This window comes from Achroia grisella, unplaced genomic scaffold (genome assembly GCF_030625045.1).
Source record: "Achroia grisella isolate CSIRO2021 unplaced genomic scaffold, CSIRO_AGI_Agris_v1 utg783, whole genome shotgun sequence".
NCBI lineage: Eukaryota > Metazoa > Arthropoda > Insecta > Lepidoptera > Pyralidae > Achroia > Achroia grisella.
In genome coordinates, this window is record NW_026713023.1 from 754,772 (window position 1) to 775,796 (window position 21,025).

The 21,025-nt window shown below is 35.4% G+C and overlaps 2 protein-coding genes across 2 annotated transcripts; both read left to right on the forward strand.

Moving 5' to 3' along the window:
- LOC131851466 (probable glutamate receptor) lies at nucleotides 1-9,884 on the forward strand. The gene is made up of 12 exons (XM_059201970.1): nucleotides 1-61; nucleotides 511-630; nucleotides 1,409-1,554; nucleotides 1,961-2,120; nucleotides 2,899-3,091; nucleotides 3,733-3,902; nucleotides 4,365-4,594; nucleotides 5,434-5,533; nucleotides 6,247-6,425; nucleotides 7,241-7,345; nucleotides 8,914-9,080; nucleotides 9,647-9,884. Exons 1-12 carry the CDS (start codon nucleotides 1-3, stop codon nucleotides 9,882-9,884), a joined length of 1,869 nt encoding a protein of 622 aa, XP_059057953.1.
- A 1,185-nt stretch (nucleotides 9,885-11,069) lies between these two features.
- Nucleotides 11,070-20,299, forward strand: LOC131851467 (glutamate receptor 3-like). The gene is made up of 12 exons (XM_059201972.1): nucleotides 11,070-11,121; nucleotides 13,054-13,194; nucleotides 13,878-14,023; nucleotides 14,363-14,522; nucleotides 15,075-15,267; nucleotides 15,410-15,579; nucleotides 16,217-16,446; nucleotides 17,278-17,377; nucleotides 18,001-18,179; nucleotides 18,500-18,604; nucleotides 19,115-19,281; nucleotides 20,092-20,299. The coding sequence occupies exons 1-12, from the start codon at nucleotides 11,070-11,072 to the stop codon at nucleotides 20,297-20,299; spliced, it is 1,851 nt and encodes a 616-aa protein (XP_059057955.1).
- Nucleotides 20,300-21,025: the final 726 nt, after the last annotated feature.

Consider the following 21,025-nt stretch of genomic DNA (forward strand, 5'->3'; position numbering starts at 1 on the left):
ATGCAGCAGACTGCTATACGTGTTTCCAAGCGAGAAGCATCCCTTCATAATTGTGTAATGTGTAACTAGCATCTCATACCGACTTTGAATTTCGAATGGTCGAATCGAAAGGTCTTTGATATTCGAAATCAAGATGTGATAAGGATATATTTACTTTTTAATTACTGATAGAATTTTTATACGGTTCTGAAGATTTGTTATTTTCTAGATTTTTATGTTATTATTTAGCTGGAACATATAGTCAACTTGACTGTAACTAAAGCCAAGTTTTGTCATAATGCATGAGCAGGAATAAATGAGTACTTTGTGCAGAATTTTAAATTTTACACCCATCCCCTCATTACTTTTTTATAGATTTTTAAATATGCTTAAAATATTCGAATTTTAAATACAAGACGAGTTAATAATGTAGATTATAAATATTGTTGACTGAGGACACTTAAGAATATTATTTATATTGCAGCGACCTATTAAAAATAATGGAAACTTTGTTTAAACTATTAATTCTAGTTGCAACCGATGCACTAGTACACGCTTATGATGTGAATTCTATCGATTTTATTAAAAGTTTTATCGATAACGAACGGAAACCGACTCATTTGATCCTAAACGAACTCTGCTGGCCAAAATGTGAGTCTACCTACCTATATTACGTATTACTTTCTTATGTTAAATGTTAGGTATTACCGAGAGATATCTCCCGGCATTGCTCACTTGACTCAAGAGTTAAAAGTATTTTATGTCTTAATCTAGAGTATAATCTATGTGTATATACCTGTCATCTGTCTGTCCAGCCAAATTATAATTAGCATTTTGTAAAAAAATTCGTTGGTATTTTATATCCTAGATACTTATTAGAAGTTTGTTTAGATATTAGACCTTTCTTTTGCTCATGTGTTCAGAATTGCGCCTTTGTTTATGTGTATGGCTAAATCGCTGTTTCTCTACTTCTAAACCATTCAATAGATTTTGATACGGTTTCCACTATCATATCAAGATTCTTTTCAAAACGTAATATATATATATATACCTATATGTTCCCAAAAATGTTATTCTGAACAATATTTATTTAAAAGATGTTTCTTGCTCGTTCTTCTTGTGATGACGCGTTCCACTCATTCAGTGGCAGAATAAATAAATATTACTATTCAAAAGTGCTTCTATTAAGTTTATTTGAATAAAGATTATTTCTATTCTATTTAACTATTATATTTTACTAGCTACCTGCTACTACTACTAGCTACCTCCTCTTGACTCACTCTATCTATTTAAAAACCGTTTCAAAATCCGTTGCGTAGTTTTAAAGATTTAAGCCTACATAGGGACGGACAGACCCCAACTTTCTATACTAGGTAATGAAGTTATAAGACATAGTGGTAGACTGTATGTTAATTCTATTTTATTCCAGCTATTACTGTCAAACTATATAATGAAATTATACGAAAAGGCCGTAGAGTATCATCTACAATCAAAACGTCTTACAGCTACCAAAACCATGGGATTATATTCCTACTCGATCTGGACTGTCCTCGTTCTGAAGAAGCTATTCAGAAAGTGGGTTTAGAAATAATATTTACCTATTGTTTTATTTACTACCCCAATTGAAACCTTTTCTAATCGTAGATTCGCCTCACGCCGAAATATAACAAAATCTGTAAGAACTTTCACGTTATTCAAATATACTTGACGCCCTCAGTGGTTTAGCGGTTTAACATACCGTTTTACTTCGTTTAGCGCGGGTTGATTTCTAGCACGATTACTTGTATCAGCCTGGATGATTTCTGTGCATATCTATATGTTTACAAAAATAAATATCTAAGTATTTATATCAGTTGTTCAGTACACATAACACGAGCTTTCTTTAAGCTATGGGACTGGGGAAGATGAGGGATTGCGCTGTATAAATTATCCTAGGTTATATGTATATATTATTATTACAATTAAATGTCTCATCTATTAGGCTATATCAAAAAACCTCTTTGGCTCTCCGTACCGTTGGCTCGTTTTATCTGGCGACCCTGAAAAGTTAAGGTCGTCAGGTCTGTGGGAAACTCCCGCTTTACCAGATAGTGACTTGGTGTTAGCGGAAAGATCGGAAAGTGGATTTACACTGACTGAATGTAAGTAAAATTCGTTTAACACCTGAAATATTAAAATGTCCTTACCCGACTCCAGTGACGTATAGGCATTATGATATATTTTATCAAAATAGGTCTCTTTTGCGAAAGTCTATTTCATTACTTAATGTATTTATATTATTTTGTTTAATTCCGCTTCTATTAGCATGTATGAGAACAAAAATATTCTGTGCGGAAACTTGACCCCCGCTACCGGAAGCGTTACGACCTTTTCTATAGATGGTCAAATTCCGACCGTTATTGAATCTACACTCATATTGCGATACATGTTTCGCCTCAAAACGAGACATTATCAGCCAAGAAATAGAACTCGGGTATAACTTTGAAGGCTGGTGTTGTGCGTGCAGTCACAGTTTGGATATATAATCAATAACGGTCGGAATTTAATCACCTATAGACAAAGTCATAATGCTTCTAGTGTCGATGGTTGGGTTTCTGCACTGAGTATTCATGATCTCACACATGCTAATAGTAGCAGAATTAATCAAAATAATATGAATCTATTAAGTAACGATATGGTTTTGTGATATGATGACGTTAGGTTAGTCTTCTGGAATGGCAACACATAAGTAGTATCATGACAGTCACAGGACAACGAGTGTGGTGCTATTCATATATAAGGGTTAGGTAAGGTTTGCGATTTACCATCGGCGTGCTGGTTTGTTTACCATTCCAAAGACAATTTTGTTTATTTATCCTTAAAAAATATTTGAAAACGAAGTTCTTACATTACATTGTAAACATTTCAAATACTCCACAGTACATAGATCATCAAAGAATAGTTCAATGGTTTCAACCCCTCGCGGGTACTACGATACGACCCTGGTGGATATCCGACCACACCGGGAGATGTTCAGGAGACGAAGGAACATGATGCGATCCCCTTTGACTATGTCAAATGTGGTGCAGGACAGCAATAGCACTATGTATCATTTACCAAGAGAGGACAGACTGTAAGTATTTATATATATATATGGGCAATATTACTAGGAGTTTCCGGGCTGACTTCTTATGGTTATGGTAGAATATCAGGGTTTTACCCTTTTCATAGTCCTCTCCGATCGAACCCCCGTACAATTTCGAAATTACGACTACTCAACCCTCTCGGATTGAGCCGTCTAACCCCTAAAAGTCGTATCCGTCAGGCAGTAGTTGGCCTTCAGTCGCTCCATAAGTCCTTCCGCGGGTTTTAAGTGACTACGAATAGAAGTATAGCCTATAACAACCTTAATAATGTTCAGATATATATTTTAAAATAGTTATCTTTGAATATCGACCATTGGCCGAATACTAGTAATATTCAATACACTATTGTAATGGGCCCATAATGATAGTTGTGCAAACAAATAAATAAATGACTTTCTTCTGAAATACGAGTTAATGACACTCTTTTAGGTATTTTCGGTAGTTAAAACTACGGTCTTCTCGTCGTTATATTAGAATATAACGATCAGAAGACCGTTTTACTGGACCGTGACTGGAGACCAATTTGATCACCAATAGTGATCAATATGGTCTCCAGTGTCGGTGGTCAGGTTTCCGCACTAAATATTTGTGGTCTCACAGTATTTTTATGTTTTACATACCTTTTCAGTGAACTCCAGTACGATGTTATATCAAAAACTTGTTGGATAAATGTTCACTTGGCCTTCCAAATGCTGAATGCTACCCCGCGGTACATCTTCAATCAAAGATGGGGTTACAAATATAAAGGGAAGTGGTCTGGGATGATAAATGATTTGCATATAGGCAAAGCGGATGTAGGTAAGCGAAAAATTTTGACCTGGTAAGCCGACCTCGCATGACTGTAATTATTGTAGAGATCTATATAATAGATACATATAAATATGTGATAAGGTTACTTTCAATAGACGAAAGAAGTTTTAAAATTGGTTGAGTCGTTTTGGAGTTATCGACTACAAAGAAAGAATCAAATATTTCCTCTAATATTATATTAGTGTACAGGACAAGATCCATTGGTAGAGTTCCTTATTAAGTTACATAAATCTTCTCTTCTACCCATGTCATAAAATATTCAAAATCTTTTTATAGACGGTGTTTTCTTTAATGACCACTACAGGTAAAGAGCGACCACAAGCGGTAAAACAAAAGATTTCTTCTCAATTCCAAATATTCCATCAGGTAGACTGTAATCTTTTTGCCAACAGTGACAGAACTAGAACATAGTTAGAGGCACTCTTCTTGTTTTCTGGTTGTTTCTTTCAGGTACAAACTGTTTGGGAACATTCATGGAACGATTCGAGATAGTCACATATACCGATATGTTGGCTCCCTTCCACGTTAGCTTCATACTCCGGCAGCCTCCCCTCTCTTACGTCTCCAATATCTTCTCGCTGCCGTTTTCCAGCAACGTCTGGATTGCCACTGCGGTGTGTTCAATTCTGGCCATGTTCGGTCTTTATATCACCAGTAAAATTGAAGCCAGGGGTGGAAAGGTTAGTCAAATGGTAACAATTAAAGCAAAACTTCGAAATATCAACTTAGTTTAGTAAGCTGACGGCCAAACTGATGATAAATGGACGAATCGTCTAATTTACATATATAGATAGTGTTAATACTCATAGTATTAACATCGCGCATACAGCTATGACGCGCTCTGCGTAATATTCTGCATCTGTGGCGCATTTCGTTTTACGCGGGAAAACTAAAAACAAAAAAATGGCTGCTTCTGCAGACATACTAATAAACTGTTGTACTCCTGATTCCTAATTATTTTATACCATTCTACATAATTTTATGTGTCTGCAATTTACTTTTATTTTACTATATTACTCTTATATACAACAAACCGATTATAACAGCCTTTAGTATAATACCTAACAGATAGTAATAATAGTACAGCTCTGACTATTTTTTTTTATTGGGTTGTTTGGGCTATTGTCAGGTGACTGTAGCACCTGTAGCACTGCGACCTACATAGATATATTGTGCTCGCCCTTTTTCAGAGTTCGCTACCTAGACCCGTCAGGGACAAGAATTGAAGGATATTCTTAGGAGCGATGGTTTTTATCTCCTCGGGAAAGGGTGTAAACTTTCCAAAGGAGAAATTTCGTTTATGCATGAGTGGGCTACATCCACATAGGATGTGTAGTGGAGTTTCCTCTTCAAAGCTCTATACCAATGTATCAAGTCAGGTAGACCAACATGCGGTTTCCTCTAAACTATCGTGATAAATTTCTGGTGAATTTGCCTCGATGGCTGACCTCATGCTCATCTTATCATCCTCCACTAGGGCTCTGCTGAAAGAATAGTACAGTACATAGATTATTTCCAGACTGCATCACAACTGGACGGCACTATGGGAGATGCGTTCTTGCTGACCATGAGTGCTGTAAGCCAGCAAGGCTGTGTGATTGAACCTAGAAAAGTTTCAGGTAAGTGCCTTTAACTGCCATATTAGTACCGTACCTATATCTCAGTAATGGCCTCGATGGTCTAGCGGTTTAGCACACCGCTTTACTTCCGAAGGTCGCGGGGTCGATTCCTCGCACGGTGTAAACATTTATATTCATGAATCATGAATCATTAGTATGATTGTTTGTATCAGTTTGGGTGTTTTTTATATAAATTATGTTGTATTTATAAAAAAAAATCTAAGTATTTATATCAGTTGTCCATCCATAACACAAGCTCTGCTTACCATGGATCTAGATGGCGTTGTGTTAATAGTCCAGGGTTATTTATTTATTATTTATATATTTCGGATATTTATGATATTCGTATACAGATATTCCATATATTCATACATTTTTTAAATATTATAAAGTTGAAGCACAACTTGTTTGTTTGTTTGATTTTTTTGTAAATACATATATGAACGATCAATAAAAACACTAATAGTTATGAATATTAATCATCAGAAACTACTATTTCGAATTGAAAAAATATTTTTGTATTGGATAGTCAATTTGTTGAGGAAGCTTTAGGCTATATAACATTACGCTACTACTCATAGGAGCGGAGCTGCAATGAAAATTATTACAAAAGGTGGGGAAATGAAACGCAGACATAGTTGCGCGGGTTAGTTTAGTTTAGTTAGTAGTAGTAGTAGTTTAGTTAGTAACTATATATTTCTCCCGTCAAACAGGCCGCATCATAGTGTTCATATTCTTCACTGTTCTGATGGCGCTATACGCCGCGTACTCCGCCAACATCGTCGTCCTGCTGCAGGCGCCCTCCAACTCCATCAAGAGTCTAGCACAGCTGATCTGGTCCAAAATACCTCTGGCAGCTCATGATGTTGATTACAACCATATTGTTTTCAGTGTAAGTTTTATTTCGGTACTTTAGCTTTATTATGTTTAAAAAAAGAAAACCCACCATCAAATCATCTCAGGTGGGACATAGTCAATTGTCGGAATCGTGGTGAACTTAACACTTGATATAACCCACTTTTCCTGCAAATATTTGAAATATAACGTACCAGGGGGTGAGTCAATTCCCTTACAGCAACCGTACCAGGGAGGGACTCTATTCAACCTTCTTTTGTGAAGAAATTATCTCCCGGAAGGAGGCGGTGGAAAGGGCGCAGGAATCTGATCTTTCTGGTACACAAAAGAGTCCGATCTACACGCACATCGGCCCAAATATCTTTAAATGGGCCATTGTGTAAATGTGGAGAATAGAGTCTAACTTACATTTCTAAGAGTCAAACCTAGAGAGGCGTAACCAACTCAACCCCACCTCTATCCCCCACTGGGCCGAAGTGCTTACCTTGAGAGAGGTAGCGTCCCAACTAAATGGTCTCAAAGATATTTGACGACCTCGGTGGTCTAGCGGTCTAACACACCGCTTTACGTCCGATGGTCGCGGGTTCGATTCCTCGCACGGCACAAACATTTGTATTCATGAGATTGAGCAGCGCGAAGTAAGTCGCTCTGAGATGCGGCCTGCCACTTGTATCCCCCACTGGGGCCAAGAAATTCGCCTTGAGGGAGACATCGCCCTAACTAAATGGTTTCAGAGGCGTGCATGCATAACTAGATCCTCTTATTTGTAACGGTCAGATTTAAACTCTCATCATGCACTAGACACGATGCTCTCAATAAAAGAAGTGTTAATGTTTTTTATCATCATTTCAGACCTATAAGGACCCGCTGCACACGACAGTCTACCGGAAAGTGGACCCAGAAAAGGGAAATGGACAATTTTACGCAATGAACGAAGGTGTCGAAAGAATTAGACAGGTATTATTTAGTATGAATCAAATTTAGATGTTTGTTTTTTATTTATTTATTAACAAATAACTTATTATTACCAACTAACCAGATTTCAATTTTACCTGTAAATATCCCGTAACTATTTGTATGATGTATACCTACAATGTAACTGAAAAGAAACATTTTAATGCTATGTAAAAATAGTTTTTTTTTTGTTTTTTGTATATAAACAAAAACAAAACAAAAAACAGACGTAATAATATTTACAATAGCATATACATATATATCGTATACCGTGCGAGAAATTGAACCCGCGATAATCTGAAATAGCGGTTTGCTAAACCGCTAGACCACCGGGGCCTAAAATACTATTGTATAAACCTATAATTAAACATACATAAGTCTAATTAATAGTTATAACTTGTTAAGTTTGAGAGCGATTAAACTGTTGTTACCATTTAACAGTTCCCAAAGTTAACAAGAACCATGTAATTAGGTACGTTAAACTTGTTTCGTAATATATATGGAAATATGTATTTATTTCAAAAAACAATGTAAACTATTTAAAGCAATTAAATGAATAAATAGATTTTTATACGCAGAAATGTTTTATTATATACTGGCTCATCCACCCAACTTCATTCGCGTCACATTTTTTCCGTATTGCTACATTTTTATTCCAGCTCCGCTCCTATTGGTCGTAGCCGGAAATTATATATTTTACACAACTCAATATCACTTCTTTCCCCCACTGGGACCGAGGTGCACGCCTTGAAGGAGGCACCGCCCCAAACTAAATGGAAGCGTGCGAGCTTACTCACACGCTATCTTAGCTGTGGTCTGTATCTTAGCTTAATGAATCTGATAACAAAGCAAATATTTGCGGCAGAGATCTCAATTTATTAAGCTCTTACAAATCAACCCGATTTGATTTTTTCATTTAGATTTTTTTTATTTACTGCATTTTATAATTTATCTATAATAAACTAAGTACTTCAATATATTTTAATGGTTGATAATAGAATAGTATAACCGCCTGCACTAACGAAATACGCTGGCGGGAGCAATATAGGATAAGCATGAAGTCAGGTCAGTTGACCCATCGTGGTGTATTCTTATCTGGGCTGGGCTGGGCTGGCTTATCCGTCATACGCATGATCGCCTGCTGCTTGTGGGGACTGTACTGCTCTAATCACTGCGATTAATTTATTCTTATTTAGTTACTTAAACATTCTGTATTTAATATTATGACTCTAATGAATTAGGTTTATTGGAAGCTTGTATTCACAAATTTTAACTTAAAAATGTAAAGTTACCTCAATAATTTAAAAGAGCAACACACAAGTTTATTTCTCGTTCTTCTTGTGCATACGAATGAGTGGTAGAATAATAAAAGTGTGACTATTCAAAAGAGCTTATATTAAGTTTTTACTAATAAAGAAGATTTCTATTTCTAGTAGCCAACATGTAAGAATCAAATTAAATAAGTTTCAAAACTACTGCCTGTTTATTTACTTTCACCACTAATCGTTTCATCACAGAGTAAAATAACTAATCCCTACTTACTAACAATACCTTTTCCCCTCTGTTTCCAGGGTTTGTTCGCGTTTCACTCCATCGCGGAGCAGGTGTACCGGCGCATTGAGCAGACATTCCTCGAGGGTGAGAAGTGCGACCTGGTGGAGATCGACTTCTTGAACAGAATCGACCCCCTCGTGCCTATGAAGAAAGGCTCACCATACTTGGAGCTGTTCAAAGTCGTGTTAGTAGTACAGGGTTTCTACGATTGATTTATCGTTTTGTTAATGTGTTATAACAATTGTTATAACACAAGGCCCAAGTTAATACATTGAGGCAGAGCGGCCTCATATTAGGATGAGGTTTGAATAAACTTAAAAGGATTAGGCTCACGCGCTTTGTCTATTGTAATTTGTATTCTTTAGATGCATTTATTTTAAACACACGTATGTTTACTAAAAAATTGCATCTACTTACGTTTTTTTTTCGGACTACTCTAATGCTGTTGACCACAGATGGCCTTTACAGCTTCACCGGACGATACAATTGATCCCCCGACCAATTCCAACGGTAATCGAAATTACGACGGCCTGAACCGAGGTTCGAACCCCTAACGGTGACCTCATACTAAAATCGTATCCATCAAGCGGGAGTTGGCCTACAGCCGCTCCATAAGTCCTTCCGCGGGTTTGGACTGCCATCTGCACTCGCCTCCTATCGTCCGATGAAAATGTAAAAGTCAGCTGCAGCCAACAGCATCAAAGTAGTCCGAAATAAAATGTGGTAAGAATAAGATTCCTGTTCCAACAGGTTCAAACAATTGGCAGAGTCTGGTATACGATCAGCGATAATTAAACGTATGCTGGTACCTAAGCCCCAGTGTTCCGGCAAGATGGCAGCGTTCAGCAGCGTGGGCCTGATGGACCTAAAGCCGGTGCTGCTCCTCATGGTGTACGGCGCCGCGCTCTCCCTTACCATCCTTTTCCTCGAGATAGCACACCATAAATTGCAAGTATCAAAGTTAGAAGTGGGGGGATGGGTGTTTTAGTAATATAATAATTGGGGAATAATGTAATATATGGGGAAGTGCCCCATTGATAATGTAGAGTAATTAAATTGAACTGAGCAGGGTCGCCGTTGTAAATATTATGAAATCATTCATTTTATCGAATCAGGCTTATTTTTTTTATATAATATTATGAAATCATTCATTTTATCGAATCAGGTGCTTATTATATGGACGTCCTATAATGTTTTTAGATTATTTTATCTAATGGTACGGGAATTAAAGAATATAATACAAACCCATTAAGTATTGTACACATTTGTCAATTTATAAAACATCCAACATTTCATTTGCTGTTTTTTTTTCACAGGTACATTAAGACAAAAATGATAAACAAAAATAAAATGCATCCAAATATGATCAATGATTACCAGCAAAAGTAACATTATAAATAAGATAATAATATAAAAATATGTTTATTTAAATGTATAATTGCGGAATTAACATGTTTATTTACTAGAATTTGTATAAAATTCAATACCTAGACTATATAGATAGAGATACAGAGACTAAGCTAAAATTATTATAGCTAAAATTAGTATAGTCCGGACGAACAGTGCCGATGATGACGTCGCAAGCGCGTGATTGGCGGAATACAAACTGATCGGGGTGTAGCAACCAATCAGGCAATCGATCCATCGTCGGCACGATTTGTACGACTCTTACCGGAAATGTGCATCCAGCATTATTGTGTTCACAATATTGTATGTCACATTATTTATGCAGTCCAAAATTTTAATTATATGTTTAAATTTAATTATTTAACTATTAGAAATATTAAACAAAATTATTGCATTATTAGAAAAAATATAATTATTAAATATAGAAGATAATGGACTATAGGTCTCTATTAAAGAAATATGTAGTATCTGGCAATTTGTGTTTTATTTTTATAATTTTTAAATTATTGCCTATTTAAAAATTTAGATGAAAGCCGTATCTACGACTGAATATAATATAACTTGGTGTCAATCTACAACTGAAATAGTTCTCAATAGTTCTTTTCAAAAAACGCGAAACATTGAATACTCCGTTAGCGGATGTATACCTATATTCGAAGAAACTAATAATTAAATACTAGTAGAGCTCAATTTACAGCAAACAAATATACCTAAAGAAAAGACCATGCAATAATAACAAATATATATAAGAACTATAAACGAAATAATGATAAAAAAGTATGTGGTTAAATCACATGCAGTCGAAGTGAGAGCGAGAGGTATACCAGCGAAATCTCTCTACAATCTTCTCTTGACCTGTTTAGAACTGCAGTAGATTTTATATTAGAACGTGTATCTAAAGCTGCGTTAGCTGGCTCCTACTAGATTTGGCTGAGCAGGAAGAGCAGGAGAGGTGACGTACGTCTTCTTCGTCGAAGGAGAGTTTTGTCTGCCACACGATGGACCCGACACCCGCACTATGAATCCGTCGGCAAAGATGGACCCGACACCCGCACTATGAATCCATAGGAGGTGAAGGAGAGTGTTCACGTACGTCGGCAAAGAGCCTTAAACCTACACCCGGGTCACAAGTCCCGGAAAACTTCTTGGAGTTTTGTCTGCCACACGATGGACCCGACACCCGCACTATGAATCCATAGGATGGTAAACCTTCTCTCTCAATATTTTCGTCTTTCGCGACAAATGTTTCGACTTCGTATGAATATCTTCGACAAGATGACGCGGTGTGTCTATTACAGCGACTCACCTCGCACTCAAAGCGTATGTGGCTTTATGCAGTCTTCTGCATCTCTTTCTTTGTAATATTTGATATATGTTAAAATATGTTCACCATCTACTGATATTTTATTAAAAATATCGTCAAATATTTATGATGCAAAGGTACAGTCGCTTTTCAATGTCAGTCAACAAACATTGTTAAGGCTTTCAAAATTACACTTAATAACACTGTGACAAATAATTACAGATAATTACAGTCAGTAGAGTGTAGCCATTAATTATATGCAATTTGGTTCCGGAATATGAAATGATGAAAGTTTTATTAGCATTGGTTTATGTCCTCAATTTGTCATGGTTTACATAAACAATATTCCAAACTTATGTGGGAACAGTGGCCACGGAAACAACGCATTGGAGTTAATTTAGTAAGTTACGGGATATGGGTAATTCTTTCTTCTTAGCTGGATATACAAGATATACGTAACTCAATAGTATTTATAATATTTTAGGCAAATTTAAATCAGGTGAAAAGTCCAATAAATACTAAAATAAGTCTTATACATAACTATAAATATAGAACAGAAAAACCAACATCAGATAAATTAGAAAAAGCTCATATTAGAACAGAAAAAAAATCTTATTGAAATAAACTGATATAAAAAAGCGTTACTGAATAGTAAAAATTAATTTAAATTCAGGTTATTAAAACTATGTTCATATTAATAGTAACATTTCAATAACTAAATATTGTTAAAAAATATATATGAATTAAATATACTGTTTGAGATTGGGGTAAACTCACTCACTTGACACTTTTTTCAAATATTACAAATTACAGATTTTATACGAATAATACAGACTAAAGCTAGCAGTACCCAAGTTAAATACGAAATTAAATTTCGTTGTCAATGAAAGAACCAACCCAAATATTATTGTTATAAGTTTTCTTGGATTATTCATGATGGAAGGGTATAAATTAAACGTTTAAGCATATAAAATTTGTCTATTGTTACTACTTCACATCTACTTTGTCTATTGAATTAATTTTACTTTATATGTTTAGTTGTTCCTCTAGAACAACCTCTAGTCTCGTTTCATGTCCCTAACCCCTATAGTTCTTTACAAAACTTCAAACATTATCAGCTAAAGCGTAACCCGAAAGCGCAAACACGGAAGCAAAGAGAGTTGCAAAAATATACTCATTTAGAAAAAGAAATCCCTATAATTCAGATTAAGACTTCAGTTTGTGTGCATTGTTCTTATTATTTACGGATACAATAAAACTGTTCATATAGTTTACGTTACATTCATTTTTTTTTCAGGACAATTCACACATCGTCAATTTGTCTCAAGCTTGTATTATGGGCACTAGACAACTGATATAAATACTATATAGGTACATTATTATACTTATCTTTACAATTAATATGTAAAAAAATTTGTTCAGTTGTATGTTGTAATAATGTATGCAGAATTAAAAATATTTATTCTGATCACAACTGAGGTGCTAGTATACGGAAACGACGCTAATACAGTTAGTTTCATTAGAAGCTTCATCGATAATGAACAGAAACCTACCCATTTAATCTTAAACGATCTCTGCTGGCCAAAATGTAAGTATATATATATTTTTATAATTAACTGAAATGCCGAACAAGCTGATGATCAAAATGATGAACGTGGTGGTCGACTTTCGTCTAACACGCAAAGAATTATTATGTGTTCTGCAGAACTAAGTTGATATGACTCTGGATCATGCATGAAGTCAATAATCATAGTCAGTTGTTAAAAATTGCACTGACAAAATGAATACGATCGAAACCGGACGATGGAATGTTATCTGTGCTATATTGTGTTTTTTAAAGCCAGAACAATTCATACAGTGCCATCTAGCCGTAAACTAAATAGAGTAAAAATTATAATTTTCTGTTAAATACAATTCTATAAAGCGCTTGCACAGTTTATGCAAAAAATATTTTATTCTGTGATACGGGCAGGTAGGTCTACTCTGGATTCTTCAATATCGATTCAGTATATTTTTAATGATTAACATTTTTTTAAATTTAATAATGTTTAGACTAAATACATCTATAACAATTTTACTTAGTTTTTTATTAAAAACAAAATAATGGATTTATATATACGTTGCTAGTATATACATACGTCTAACTTATTTTGTATTTTGTATTACTAAGACAGACATTAATTATCCGATTACACAGATGAAAAAAGATAGGTTATTATTTTATATCTACTATGACTTCAATATCATTCTAGCGGGAAAATTATCTTACAGATAATGAACTGCAACTAGTAAAAGAAGTATCAAAAGATGCGTGCAGCGTTTCATCTTCTACATATCAACTAAATAGATACCAGAAACATGGAATTCTGTTTCTTCTTGACATAGATTGTCCGAATTCAAATGATGTCATCAAAAACGTAAGTGTTCAAGATTCTTTTGGGTACGTGAACTTAGAAAACAAAACAGTATCTAAAAATTTTTACTTAATTAGATATACACAATATAAGTAAATAATTGCTTCTTTAAATGTACTAAAGGAGCCATTATTCACTTATTTTGCTTACTGATGAATACCGTATTTCGGTATTTTTTTCTTTCGAGTAAAGTAATATCTACAACTTATTTGAATTATATATTTTTAAAATAAGCCAATAATTACTCGTTTAGTAATGTTTTACTGACAAATACCGTATTCCAGTATTTAATTCTTTTAAGTTAAGTATCTACAACTTATTTTAATTATATATTTTCACTAGGCTACTTCAAGAAATATCTTTGGTGCTCCCTACCGTTGGCTTATGCTGTCCACAGATCCTAAACGGCTAAAATCGTCGGTACTGTGGAAAAGTCCAGTTTTAACCGATAGTGATGTGATTTTGGCGGAAAAATCGGAAACTGGTTTTAAACTGACTGAAAGTAAAGTTACTTTTGTTTATTTTTATTCTAGGAAGTAAAAATGCAAATGTTTGTGCTTTGCGAGGAAAAAAACCCGCGCGAATCGGAAGTAAAGCGGTGTGTTAAACCGCTAGACCACCGAGGCCCTCAAATATGCATGATAAATATAATAATAATAATCAACATCATTATTTGTACCAAATAATGAACTATTATAATTGCTACTTATAATAAAATTAAGAGATATTAATCGAGAGAAACCGGTGTACAACTCAAACGGGGCAGTGAGTCCACCCTCTCTATTCTACTATTCTGTTGTGTCGGTAAATTATTGTGATAAAAAATCAACGAAGATAACATTCAAGTTCAAAGTTGTTCTCTACTAACAAACTAATTAAACTAAAAAAAATTAAAAATAACAGAATTAAAACCTAACAATTACTCATTAAATAAACATTCAATTATTATAATATGAAAATTATAACTTCGCTTGAGCCTACTTTTGTCCCCCATATATTCGGATCTGATCATTAAAAAATTTGGTACTTAATTCACATTAATTAACATTAACAGTACATAAACCATCAAAGAACTTGTCAATGATTTTAACATCACGAGGGTACTACAATGGGACTTTAGTGGACACTCGACCACATCGGGAGATTTATCGGAGACGAAAGGACCTTATGGGAGCCCCTCTGACCATGTCTAACGTGATACAAGACAGCAATGTGACACAGTACCATTTGCCAAGAGAAGATAGACTGTGAGTGTTCATTTTATATATCTTAGATAGATATATATATATATATTACTACCTGACAAAACAAACATTGTTTTGCCATAAAAATTTAAAACACTATTATAAAATAGAGGTTGGAGAAAATTAAAGAATGAAATTGGTTTAGGGATCTGCAACACGATGTCATTGCAAAAACTTCCTGGATGAACGCGCGCTTAGCTTTCCAAATGTTAAACGCTACCCCACGGTACATATTCAGTCACAGATGGGGGTACAAACAAAATGGGCAATGGTCAGGCATGATAAATGATTTGAACACCGGCAGAGCTGATGTAGGTAAGTTCATATCTCCCGAATACTCCAGCAAGCTTATCAGCATCTTGCTTGCACGTTGTTTTCCAGATATATACGTTATAACAGTCCCCTGAAATAGCAACAGTATAGGTGATATGTTCAATAACTCGTGTTGTAAGAATCATATTACAACACTTGATAATCAACATTTTGGAGAGTATATAACTAGTGCATAGACCTGCAAGAGACGAGACGTAAAGACAAATGGCACTCTGCCTGCTCCTAACCTTTGGTTTGAAGTAAAGGCAAAAACATAACGTTTCGACTTTACTATTTGCTAATAATAAAGACGTTATTTCTTTTTTTAAATTCTGGGCTGAATTTTAAGGAGCAACTTGTGAAATTACCGAGTAGAGACCATAACTTCAGGTACCAAGTTACGAGTACATATGAAATATCTTTTGATCATATATGCTAATACGACCTCGCGACCCTCGCACCAAAAAGCCAGTAGAAATCTCCCTGGGGTTAAGTACTGCCGAACTCTGAACGGCTAACCGTTCAGAGTTCGGCAGTACTTGTCTACGTCCACTGGGGCAGGCGGTTTTCCATGAGGATTTTCCGCAGAAAAGTAAAGGCTTCAACACTGATAATGTTATAAAGAAATCTTTATTTTAAGGTACGAACTGTCTGGGAACAATGATTGAACGACTCGAGGTAATCGCATATACAGACACGCTGGCCAACTATCGGGTCGCCTTTGTGTTGCGACAGCCTCCTCTGTCTTATGTGTCTAATATATTCTCCCTGCCGTTCTCTGGCACTGTGTGGATAGCTATTGCATTGTGTGCAATACTTTCCATGTTTGCTCTGTATATCGCCAGTAAATGGGAGGCCAAGAATAGAAAGGTATGAAGTCAAGTTAATAATAATAAACTCTTTATTGTGCACACAGGAGATTTAAAGCAAATGTAAATAAAAATGTAGCAAATGGTTGCTGCAGAAACAAACAATTTAGTTGTAGTTTAAAACTTAATATGCTATCGTCGTCGCCGATCTCACATTATATTCTACTGATAAAGACTATTACAGAATAGCAGAGAGGGTGGACTCACTGCCTTCACTGAATTGTAGACCGTTTTGTCTCCTTTATTAGTTTTAAATTATATTATTGTATGGACAATAGTTGTATTGTGTGAAAAGTTTTTGTTTGAGACAAATAAAGATTATTATTATTATTATTATTACTATTATTAAACATTAAGTAGAATTGTAATAACGAAAAGCTTATCACTGTAAGCAATTTGTTACAGCCAATCTGGAAGAAAAACTTATGTACTCTATGTACATAACTTTTTCTTCCAGATTGGCTTGGACTGTGAATGAATTGGAATAATTTACTTAGGTTATTTTGGTGATGATGAAATGGTGCACCCGCTGTTAGAACAGGTTGTATTCATCAGACTGGCAAGATACCAGTGAATAATGATAATGTGATAATGAAGTCACGTCAGTCAGACTATTATGCCGAAATTACTAGAGAAATGTAGTGATTTCTAAGTGTGAGTCATTAGAGTGGAGGTCACCATACATAGTTCATTTGCTATGGGACCACTGGTTCCTATTACTATTAATAGAATAACTTTAAAAACATTAACAAGTGCGGTTTCTGTTGCTCTAACCAAATCAAACAGTGGTACCTAGAATAACTATGGGAATTTATAATCTACATTCTTCCAGAATTTATCACAACCAGATGGAACTATAGGGGACGCGTTCTTGCTGACCATGAGCGCTATAAGCCAACAGGGCTGTGTGATTGAACCCAAAAGGCTTTCAGGTAATATACAATTAAAATAAATATGTGTAAGTGTGGAGAGCGTTAGTTGAGTAGAGGCTGTGGTAGAGGATTACAATCCCGACTCGAAACAAAAACTGCTACTATGAAAAGTTCTACAACCAATAATAATAGTTGAAACTACCTGATATGTTGTCATAGGATAAGGAAACTAAAATAAAGAAATCACATTAAATAGATTTTTTAAATAACTTCTTTTTAAAATTACACATAGCTCAAAAACCTTTTGGATTTAAGTCGAGGCAGGGGTAAAGGATTTTCGTAAAGAGCGTACGGATAAAGACAGTTAATATATAAAAAATCCTTACCTCGACCTTACTTTGACGACCCCGGTGGTCTAGTGGTCTAGCACACCGCTTTACGACCGATGGTCGCGGATTCGATTCTTCGCACGGCACAAACATGAGTATGATTGTTTGCATCGGTCTTGGTGTTTTCTATGTATAATATGTATGTATTTACAAAAATATATATATGTATATGTATCAGTTATCTAGTACCCATAACACAAGCTTTAGCTAGCTTAACTTGGGTCTAGATGGCGCTGTGTGAATTGTCCTAAGATTGTTATTGTTATTATTATTACCTACAATTAATCAACACAGGCCGCATCATAGTGTGGATATTCTTCACTGTTCTGATGGCGCTATACGCCGCGTACTCCGCCAACATCGTCGTCCTGCTGCAGGCGCCCTCTAACTCCATCAAGAGTCTAGCACAGCTGGTGTCATCGAAGGTCGCCCTAGCTGGTTATGACGTGGACTACAGCCAGTTCGTTTTTAAAGTGAGGATTACCACAGATAAGTTAATTACGGAGTTAGTAATTAAATTAGAATTGACAAGAAGGGATATAACTAATTTATTTTTGCGACTCAACTATGGTATCGAACTCAAAAAGAAAGACACAAACTGGAAGCTTTGGAAATAAGGTGTTGGAAAAGGATGGAAAGATAAAATAAGAAATGAAGAAGTACTGCAAAGGGTTAATGAAAAGAGACAGATATTGAGAATAGAGGGGAAAAATGTTGCCGACTAAAATAAACTCAAATGTCTTAAAAACGACACTAATAATTTTATATAAAATATCTGTACTTAATTTTTCAGGTCTACAATGACTCGCTGCATATGGCTGTTTATAAAAAAATTAAACCAGATAAACCGAATGGACTGCTATACGAAATGAATGAAGGGGTGGAAAAAATCAGACAGGTTTAATTTTTTTATATCTTTCAAATTATAACCTAATTATATCAATAAATAAATTAATATTTTATTTGTCTGTTTGATTTTGCTAATCTCTGAAATGGTTGGACACATTATTTCGGGACTTCACTTTTAGATAGCTAATGTTATAAGGAACGTAGGTTACTTTTATTATTGTAAAAAAAAAATTTGAATTCCACACGGACGAAGCTGTGGATAACAGCTAGTTTATAAATAATTCCGGACAACTGTATACAGATACAGATAGGTATTTTATTATTAATATTATAAATGCGAAAGTTTGTAAGTATGGATGTTGTTAGTGTTTCACGCAAAAACTACAGAACCGATTTTGATGAAATTTTACAGTAACATAGCTTATGCATCAGAAAAACATATAGGCTGTAAAATTCACGAGGGTGAAACTTAGGGCATAGCTAATAAAGTCAAACTGATATTAGTAGACAGTGCTGTATTATCCCTTTTTAATATTTATCAATGTTTAACCCTATCCAGGGGTTGTTCGCGTTTCACTCGATCACGGAGCCGGTATACCGTCGTATTGAGCAGACATTCCTCGAGGGGGAGAAATGTGACCTGGTGGAGATAGACTACCTCAACGGATTCAACCCTTTAGCGCCCGTGAAGAAGGACTCCCCATACTTGGAGCTGATGAAAGTCGCGTAAGTTCCGTATAGTTTTAGTACCTACAACCCAATTTTACGAACGGATTTTTATTTTGTTTTATATTCCTAACAATTTATATTGTGATTGTTATCTTTTTCTATCTCGGGATATTATTTAAACTTTTTATATTTTAAATTGTAATGAAACACAAATTACACAGTAATCTATATTTTGGATGAAATGAACAGTTTGTATATCACTATGTACCCGCCCCGGCATCGCACGGGTGTGGACCACTCTATTTCTGAAAACTGTATTAAAATCCGTTGCAAACAGACATCGATAGCGATTCCATTTTATATTATGTAAAGATTAAATATCTACTAACAATTCCTTCTTTTTCTACTGTCCTAGAAAATGCAATGTTGGTAGATGTCCATTACCAATCCTTTCTAATATTATAAATGCGAAAGTAACTCATATCTGTTCCGCTAGACAGACAGACAAACTTTCACGCCAAAATCACTGAACTGATTTAAATGAAATTTGGTACACAGATAGTGGCAATACTAAATACCATGTATCGCCAATACTAAAGTTAGGAGTTTGACTTATTTTTTAGGCTATTGATAAATATAAATAAACACCTATCCCATTCAAAGTGTGTGAAAATTTTAGCCATAAGGGGATAATACATAATAAAATAGGGGAAAAGTCTGTATGGCAATTCGTCATTTTTGAAGCTACAACCATAAAACTCTATTTTTAGGTTTGGATTATTAAATATTTTATACTATCCAAGGTGGACGTAGTCGCGGGCAAAGCTAGTTTACAATATACCACAAAAATTACTTTTTATTATACAGATTCAAACAGCTAGCCGAGTCTGGTATAAGAACCGTGCTACATAAACGCATGTTCATACCTAAGCCCCACTGTTCCGGCAAGATGGCGGCGTTCAGCAGCGTGGGCCTGATGGACCTGAAGCCGGTGCTGCTCCTCATGGTGTACGGCGCTACACTCTCACTTACCATCCTTCTCCTCGAGATAGTGCACCACAGGTTGTTTTTATAATTGTATATTTATTGACGACCTCAGTGGTTTAGCGGTTTAGCACACCGCTTTAATTCCGATGGGCGCAGATTCGATTCCTCGCGCGGTACAGACATCCGTATTCACGAGTACGATTGTTTGTATCAGTCTGGGTGTTTTTTAAGTATTTACAAAGAAATCTAAGTATTTATATCAGTTGTCTAGTACCCATAATACAAACTCTGCTTGACTTGGAACTAGACAGCGCTGTATGCAACTTCCAAGATGTATTATAAAATTATTGTTTAGTTTATAGAGATATATATACGCGTGTCCGGTAATTAATAGATAACCTTGAAACGTCTTGTGGTACACTTGAAACGTGGTGTGGTAGTGGAAACACTTCCCATGCCATTGGCGCTGCCACTCGCGCTGCCCGGCGCTGCTCGATTGTCGGTTTTTCGTGTGCGAGTCAAAAGACTAGCAGCGCGAGTGGCCGCGTCTTTTTACATTCAGCCCTCTCGCTCAGTTGTCGCCCGGCAATATTTCCGACAGCGCGAGTGGCAGGGGAAGCGCCTGAATGTAAACGTAGCATTATAGTTCAACTTATGGCCGTCCTAAAAAATATACGAAACAAAATATATCATAAGTTATCTTTATTTTAAAGAAAAGTCATTTTTTTCTGTCTTATTGTACTGTCCTGATCACTATGACCAGAAATTAATTAATTCTATTGGTTTTTTGTTGTTTTCTTATTATACACTAACT

What these genes read in the sequence shown, in the direction of transcription:
- LOC131851466 (XM_059201970.1), top strand. Translation starts at nt 1, where the DNA reads ATGCAGCAGACTGCTATACGTGTTTCCAAGCGAGAAGCATCCCTTCAT. An exon ending in CTGAAGAAGCTATTCAGAAA is followed by an intron (nt 1,555 to 1,960) that starts GTGGGTTTAGAA and finishes CTCATCTATTAG; the next exon opens with GCTATATCAAAAAACCTCTT. An exon ending in GTGTCGAAAGAATTAGACAG is followed by an intron (nt 7,346 to 8,913) that starts GTATTATTTAGT and finishes CTCTGTTTCCAG; the next exon opens with GGTTTGTTCGCGTTTCACTC.
- LOC131851467 (XM_059201972.1), top strand. Translation starts at nt 11,070, where the DNA reads ATGATAAAAAAGTATGTGGTTAAATCACATGCAGTCGAAGTGAGAGCG. An exon ending in CGATCTCTGCTGGCCAAAAT is followed by an intron (nt 13,195 to 13,877) that starts GTAAGTATATAT and finishes ATTATCTTACAG; the next exon opens with ATAATGAACTGCAACTAGTA. An exon ending in GGGTGGAAAAAATCAGACAG is followed by an intron (nt 18,605 to 19,114) that starts GTTTAATTTTTT and finishes AACCCTATCCAG; the next exon opens with GGGTTGTTCGCGTTTCACTC.